This window comes from Rhinolophus sinicus, chromosome 16 (genome assembly GCF_057876585.1).
Source record: "Rhinolophus sinicus isolate RSI-liver-muscle chromosome 16, RSI-T2T, whole genome shotgun sequence".
Lineage (NCBI taxonomy): Eukaryota > Metazoa > Chordata > Mammalia > Chiroptera > Rhinolophidae > Rhinolophus > Rhinolophus sinicus.
The window spans coordinates 59,951,397-59,959,841 of NC_142516.1; the positions used below are offsets into that span (position 1 = coordinate 59,951,397).

The window sequence follows — 8,445 nt, forward strand, 5'->3', positions numbered from 1 at the left end:
TGTCTTAAACCAAATGGTAAAATTATGTAAAGGTACCTGTTCAATATTTTAACACACCAACTTCTCAAAAAGTTATTTTCTTTTCAGAAAAATAAAAAGTACATTAAAATTGAGATTAATTCCTGTTCAACCAAGAATCACCTTTGTGCCTTAGATAATATATCTAGTTCAATTCTTATGTTTATATGCCTGTTTGCTTTGATTAGTATTTACAACACTATGAGAATTTCAAGTCTCTTAGACTGAAAATTTGTTTTTCAAATTAATTTTATAGATTAATACTTAAATAATTATGCTTCATGATTAAGGTAAATTTATAAATGTTCTGGTCTGGTTCTGATGGGATCAAAGGATTAGAGTTATGAAACTTAGAGGGAAAAAAAATGTCTGGTGCATACTTGCTACCCTGATGTTCCAAATAGCTAACAAAGAAATTCTAATAAGCCTCATGGAGAGCTTTAAAAAGCAATACAAAATAGAATGGAAAGTCCAAAAACTGTTTTTGTTAGTTTTATTTTCCAGTGGTTCAAAAGCAGACTATAGCATCATCAATATCCGTTAATGAAATACTGCTATTTACCAGAGACATCTTCAATACTTCCAAGTGGTATTTTTAAATAATGTGAAAGGACATCAAAGAACGCTAAATATAGCCAACCAACTGTAATTTAAACTGCTTACATGATCACGATTTTTCCCTAAAAGAAGTTACATGCAAAATAATCTAAAGAAGAAAAACACATGCATCATTCAAAAAAAACCTGCATGTATGTAGATGATATTTAACATACACACACATACACACACAGAGTTTACTCTTCTTGTACTTGTTTATTTTTAGCTGTCTCAATAAAATGTTTTTCCTCCCTCTGTTTTACTAAAACATGCCTATCTAGGAAGGAAAACAGATGTAGAATTGGACAACTACGTCTTGTTTGGGTTTTTTCCCTGTCAAGTAGAATTTATGATCATTGTCACACAATAAGAGAATCTAAGTGAAACAGACAATAAGTCAGGAAGCAATTGCCGGATACTTTAACACTGCAGCTTTGGAATTCAGGATTTGGTTACTAAAATTTCATTTGATTAAGCCAAATAAGGATACGATATCCTTTCTTACACAAAACCCCAGAGTAATTGTAAAAATAAAAGAAGCAGTGTCATGGTGAGAGAAGAATCACAATAAACTAGTTTGTAAGAACCTTAAAACACCTTTAAAAAATATTCCTTAAATCCAAAATAGGGAACTCATGGTAAAGCAGCCTCCATGCACTTTCCTCTCTCTTCTAATACATTACTGGTGATAAGCAATAATTCAGTTTATGTTTTCCACAAAGCATCTGTCCTTTCAAGTTTTCAATGATGCATTAAATATCAATCTCGTAGACACTTTCCCCAAATTAACAAAGTTTATTTAAACTGAATTGTCCTTAATAAGAAACTTACATACCATTCATGTAACCTAATGAAGATTAAATATAGACAATAATTTACACAATTTTTTTACTTAATATTTTACCTCTGAACCTCTCCTTGTACATACTCTGCATCCTCTCTGGCAGTAAAAGAACACAATTTTTAAAAATAAATAATCAGCTTATACAAATCTTTAACAATCGTATCCACGACACACTTCTCTTAGGAAGCTACGATTTCTGTACAGAACTAGAATGATGAAATTTAATGGTGAAATATTTACAGTGATGATTGCACTATACCCATGATAATCCCAATGTTTAAGTAAAAAAAAATTAGAGTAATACCTGTGAATTTTCCGACAGTAAAATGTTTCATTTAGTAAAAGGGCTGATTTTAAAACTCACTTCTAGCAACATGCTAAAATGACAGTTAAGATGCACAGTAACTATAAGAATATCCCTTCCAAGTCTTGGTACAGTCACATGAAGCAAATCTTTTACATAAACATTTCCCAATATCTTTCTCTAAATAGTGTCAGTTATTTTAAGAGTTCATTGCACCCATATACACACACAGTGCTAACGTCTAATGGGAGATACAACCATTAAATGAAAATCTGCCACTGTAGAGAGTTTTTTTATCACTTGTAAAATGTACTCCAACTGGAATAAAAAGATTGAGAGAGAGAAAGGAAGGGAAGCAGGCTTCTGTCTCTTTTTGAGGACCTGGCCTTTCTTTCTGAGACAGAGTACTTCAAACAGCAACAAGTAGCAGCAGCAGAGACATTTGCCTGCAGTTCACACATCGCACATTAATGAGAAAGTGCACGCAAAGAACTGCCGTGTACAGTGCCGCCTCTCTGTACACTGGGCTCTCAGCAAGAGCCTAGAAACAACAGCATAACATCCTTTCGTGAAACTCAAACACATTAATAAGAAACCCTCTTGCCTAGCAGTGCCAAAAGCCAGGACTAATCGGAAGGAGCTCCCTTCTGTCAAGGACAGTGGGGATGGGGTTGACCACCAGGGCTGGCCATACCCTTCCCCACCTAGAATAAAGTGCCCATTGTTTCCTACTGTACTAATTGTGAGAAAATAGCCCTTTGCAGTAACCATAATAATTATCAAAGCAAGCAAGCAAAAGCAAGGCGTAAATGAAAAGGGGCATAAGGAAAGAGAGAGAAAGAAAAAGGAAGAAAAGGAGGAATGCAAAAAGAAAATAAACACTCAGATGAATTAACTCAAGAATGAATTTAATATTCATACTGGAATGGTTGCCTGCAGACGATTTCCCCATTCATGTCACGACTATTGTGTACAAGAGACCATTGTCCACACAACAGAAATCAGTACATTGACATTTTTCATGTAGCATTTTTTTATATGAAAGGTTTTCTTTCCAAAACTACGGCCTCTAATCCCAACGTTCTGATTTAAAAAGTTATGACTTCTCTCCTCCCAATATTACGTCTAAAATTGAATCACAGGATTCATCAATGTTCTGAATTTTTATGCTCTTTTTCCTCTTCCCCAAATTTGCAGCTGAACAAATATGGGGGGTAAAACAACAACAACAACAAAAAACCAGCAACAACAAACCCACACACATTTGCCCGAGCAAAGAAAAATAATGAACTGAATATGCATATCCTCATTAACTAAATTTAATTACACTGAGTGGCATAGTAATCAGTGGTTGCTCCAGTTACAGTATTCATTGAAAGGGAGGTGGATTCCAAATTAAGGCGAAGCGTGGGGGACAGTCGCATACTGATGAGGGAACCGCACACAACATGATACAATACACTATCAAAAACATTATTCAGAGAAGCCGAAGAAAGAAGTACATTACTCTGTTTTAAGACTAATGCAAGAACAATTAGCCAAGAAGTCTCCATTCCCCCACTGACGGCCCCACCTCCATACATTTCACACCAGCCAGCCTGCGGCCGACTGTACCATTTGCATTTTTCTTTTTCTTTCCTTTTCTTTTTTTTTTTTTTTTTTAAATGTGAACAAAAACTCGCACTGCCTTTTTAAAAAAGAAGGCCTATGTCCCTGGCCACAATAGCAGGGAAATCCTATCTAGCACACTGGTGTGCGGAGGCACGGCAGGCTCCCACAACTTGAGCTTGAACTTTCCGCAGGCAGCAAACTTTATAACACGTGCGTGGAACAATACAGGAGGAGCTCAAAAGAAAGAAGGGGGGGGGAAGTTTTGGGGGTGGGTGAAAAAAAATGTTATCACGCCAAACTTACCATCCACCAGGTCCTGGCTGACATGTCATAACATAGCTGCCATTTTATGGAGCTGTCCGATGTTTTCCCAGCCATTATGCTGTCAGCAATCTTCATCAGATGCAGCTCAATGGAAGATAAGACACCTAATCAAGGAAACATCGGCGGTTGCTTTCTGGACTACATGTAGGCCAATCCTTATCACACTGCATCATGGGAAAAGCTCCTTTATTAGCAGGAGGAACTGCAACCTCACAGATAGAAAGACAAGGATCAGTTCTTTTGCCTTTTTTTTTTTTTTTTTTTGGTCTAAAGGGATTGGTGAAAGTAGCTAGCGTTCTTTGTGTATCATGTGTACAAGAGTTAAGTATCTCGCAAGTGGGCGGCTAACTGCTTTGCTGGGCTATGCAGACTAAAGTTTATTTGCATTCTTCTCTGTTGTATATTGTTTGACATGGTCCATGGTCCTTGCTGAGCAGATGAAGGGAGGGGAGGGGGTGGGAGGGAGTGAAAGGAGAGGGAGCTGTAATTGCTCAGAATTAATATCTCCCCCAACAAAGACATAACAGTTTCATTGACACAGTCGGAACATGGTTCAGATGTCACTGCACACACGGGCGTGCGGGTGTGTGTGTGCGCGCACACTCACACACAGAGTGGAACACACAGGTAGCAGCTGCAGCTGGATTCAGCCGAGGTTGCCAAAGGCTACAAACTCCATTCTCATGCTGGACATATGGAAGCAGTTTAACTCTTTGAAATCACTGTTCAAGAACAGCCCTGCAGTCTGCAAGGGTAAATCAGCCTTGAGAACAGTTTCTCATTCGGAAGACATCGGGCCTGGTGCTCACTCCCTTCTGAAGATGGCCTAGAAACGTTATTCCTTCATCTAGGGAAGACCTGATAAAAATGAGGAGGAAGGGCGAGATTTGCCCATAATCCCAACTCTAGATTTAATTCCTCATTTAGTCCTTCTCTTGGAAGGGGCTACATTTTCTCTTTAGCACTGATCATTTTTGCTTCATCCTGGGCTGTGAACTAGTTCTTCCAATCAGCATACGCAGAAAGCAGGAGCTAACATTTACTAATAAAACAACTTGCTCTGAATAGCCTTTCTTCTGTTCTAAAGAGTGAAAACCTTCAGGGAGAACCTGAGAGATCCATGCCACTACAATCAGAAATCCAGACTAGGACAAGCAGATGAATTCCTGACCTTACATTTGCTAAAATACAAAAAGCTACGGACATCTCTCTGAGTGGCAATATTGATTTTCACATCCCTTACAGCACACCCCCAAAACCGAGCAATGCCTCTTATGGCATTTTGTCCTGTTTTCTTCACTGTGCCTTGCTAGTAGTCTCTGAATGACTTTTAAGGTTAGAATTTACAACTTGCTGCGGATAATTTAAAAGGACAGATGCCTATTTGATTTTGTCAAAGTGAAGGGGAAAAAAAAATTGCTGTATTACCGGCATTCTCTTTTCTCTGCATGTGGTTGGTGTGAAGCTGCAAAGGCAACTTGTTTCGGCCTGTGAACTCCAAACTTGAAAAGCAACTGCTGGGAAGAGGTGCGTCCTTTGGGTATTTTTATGTCCACAGGGGAGACAAGTCAGCCACAGTCTCAGACAGGACAGGAGCTTACAGTGGCCTGACTCTGTGCTGGCAGCAAAACAGCCTGCCCTTTACACTACCCGCTGATCCTCTCATGGCCCGGATTCTGGTTTCTTCCTCCTCACTTTTATTTTGTTTATTCTCAGGCGGGTGGGCGGGGGAGACTTAAATGCCCCACCCAGGCCTCTGCCTTTGAAGTACCCCAGGATCCTAGTGCCTTCTTTTTTTTTCTTTTCTTTCTCTCCACACCCCATTCTTCAAACCTTATTTGAATTTTTTTTTTTTTGAGCAATGATTGGATAATAAGCCCATTAATGATAATCATCGTCTTCTGTTTTCATTTTCTCAGATAATAGCACTGCCAAATGCCTACTATGTGCTAGGGGTCCCACTGTAGACATTGGGGCTGCATAGATTAATGAGACACAGCCTGTGTCTCATTCATCTCACAACCGTCTTCACCCAAAGTCATGACTGGCAGGAGGGAGTCTGGCTGCTGTGGCAGGGCCAAGGGAAAGGGATGGGCCCAGGCAGGTGTCCTTAGGGCTTCTCAGGGCCAGCAGCTCCCTGGAGCCCAGGGCCTCACTGCATAGGCATTTCCAGAACACTCTTTTGGGGCAGCGTGTGGGCCTGAAGATGAGGTGGGTATGGTTTCCACACTTTCCACGTTTCCCCCTCTCCCCTGCAATCATTCCTTGCCATAGCCCGCCTCTCTCAGGTGCTCTAAGTGGAAGGAGGACCCCCTCCCCCTCTACCTTACTGGGCTGCAAAGGGCTCTTTCAGGCAGCGCATGATTTTGGGGTGCTGGTTTGAGAACACACTCAACCCACCGACACTCTGCCTCCTGCCTCAGAATCCTGTAATAATCTTGGCACACTGCATGGCTAATACACAGGTGTATGTGCTGAGGTGTCCATTGTCATTGTCACTATGGGGACACCTCCTTTGACTAGTTGATGACACAAGTGGGAAATAATGAAAGGTGACAAAAGAAGCAAGGGGAAGGCAAAGCCAGTGGGAGGGAGGCAATGGCATTATGTACAAGTGTGCGAACCCTGGGGAACAAAGAGACAAGGATAGAAATGACAAATCTGTGTACTTCACTTGCGTGGATAGGGAAAGCCAGAGAACAGGTGACTGGGGATCCCTGGCAGAGCTAGAAAGGAAACTAATTCAGAATTGGGGTAGTATTCACAAGACGCATGCCCAGGGGCTGGCCACTCACCATTTGGAGTCCTGGGGCATGGCATTCATGAGAGTGAAACTTCGGAGCCTGCCAATGTATACAGGCATACCTCAGAGATATTGCAGGTTCAGCTCCCCGCCGCAATGGCAGCAAAGCAAGTTGTAATCTTTTTGCTGGTGGAAGGTCTTGCCTTCAATTTGTAAAGAAATGCAACACCTGTGAAGTGCAATAAAGCGAAGTGCAATAAAACAAGGTATGCCTGTCGTCTATAAACTGGCTAGATCAGGAAACCTGGGCTCACAGGTGGAAGCCAGTATGACTGTATTCATTAGCTGAACAAATCTCACCGGACAAAGGTCTAAATGGTAACTAGATTTTAAAAACACGAATTAAAAATGCCAAAAGCACTAAAGACTAATGAGGAAGCATTGCAGGAAAATTAGTAGAGTGTTACAATCTCAGTTTTCCCCCCAAATTCCTTTTTACAGTCTGCCTCTGCCCACCCAGTGTTCTCTCCCTGACTCTCAGTCTCCCCTCCTATGTTTTTGGCCCTGCTGCCTTGAGCGTTTCCCCCGGTTTCCACACCTCACTCAACAGAACAAAAAGCTTGGGAAAAGCCAGATCTTCAGCCCAAAGCAATCACTAATTGTTGCTTAATTATGCCCTAGGAGTGCTTTGATTTTTTTTTTCTTCTGGCAAATAAACTAGGGATCAGTCTAGAGCAAAGGCAAAAGACACTAACATTTGCAGACAGGCTACCATGTGCCCCCCACTGCTTTCAACTGCTCCTTTTTGAGAAGCAGCATGGGGCATGGTCAACTGCTCTGACTCAGAAGCCACTGGCCAGGATTCACACCACAGTGCTGTTCCCTACTAGTCATGTGACCCGAGGCAGGTCACTTAACCTCTGTGCCTTAGTTTTCTCATCTGTAAAATGGAATTAGTAATAATGAAGTACCTTATACTTGACACGAGGATTATGGCAGTTCCTATAAGTGCTTAACATGGCACCTGGAGAATGAGAGCTATGTGTGTGGTTCCATACAGATAAGGAAATAGAGGCCCCCAATTTGATCCAAATCATATTAATATTTAAGGGAGAACGAGAGTGGGGAAAGAAGAAACCCCTTCCACCCCCAAAAAAAGAGATAAAAAACTTATAAAAAAGAAAAATATAAAGATAATCAGAGATATAAAGAGAGAGAAAAGACAGAAAGAAACAGAAAGATGAAGAGATATGGAGAGAAAAAGAGAAAGGGAAAGGCAGAGAAGGAGAAAGTAAAAACGAAGCCCTTCTGGTGTATCCGTAGCTCTTGCTAGGGGCCCCAAGCCTACTTTGCTCAAACTAACCCTGCAGAGCACTCTGCGGGCTTCTGTCCCCATGTCCACCCGCAGGCTGTGGGGTTCGCCTAACTCCTCTTGGGATCTGTGGATGGGAGCGGTCCTACTCAGGGCTCGTGACCTGCGGAAGTTTACACATTTAGATGCTATTTGGAGAATCATTTTATTAAATGATTTCATTGTGATTTATGCTATCTTTAGCTTTCTGGCCCTGACGTCCAATTCTAATATAATCTAATGTTGTGCTGAGTGCGAAAGCCCTGCATGCATGAGTGTACTGAGAGATTGAAGTGCAGCACGCAGACAAAACAGTTCCTTTGGGGATGTTAGTCCCGCATCTTGTCTACTACTTGTTAACTGCATGATGGGCAACTCGTTACTTCAACTTTCTGAGCTTCAGTTTCTTTACCCACAAAAGGGGACTGAAAATAGCATCCCTCATAGGGCATTATGAGACTTAACTAAGACCATGTACAACTCATCCCAAGCTGCAGTTATTACCAAAATGGGTAAAATTTAGTCTTGGTATTATCTGCTCCAACTCCTTTCCCAACGTTAGGGAACTGAGACTTCCCAAGAGCCACACAGATAATCAATGGAGGAGCTAAAATTCAGCCTTTGCTCACTCACCTCTTCATCTACTGCTTCTT

The 8,445-nt window shown here is 41.3% G+C and overlaps 1 protein-coding gene across 5 annotated transcripts in view; it reads right to left on the reverse strand.

The window, feature by feature from the left end:
• Window positions 1-3,817, reverse strand: part of NFIB (nuclear factor I B) — a 422,874-nt gene extending 419,057 nt beyond the window's left edge. For 3 of the 5 annotated variants that reach the window (XM_074330385.2, XM_074330384.2, XM_074330383.2), the window contains exon 1: window positions 3,678-3,814. In XM_074330385.2, the coding sequence (XP_074186486.1) occupies window positions 3,678-3,773 (96 nt within the window). In that variant the 5' untranslated portion in view covers window positions 3,774-3,814. Of the gene's footprint in view, window positions 1-3,677 lie in introns of all 5 variants that reach the window. The other 2 variants (XM_074330381.2, XM_074330380.2) reach the window with 1 other exon arrangement.
• Window positions 3,818-8,445: the final 4,628 nt, after the last annotated feature.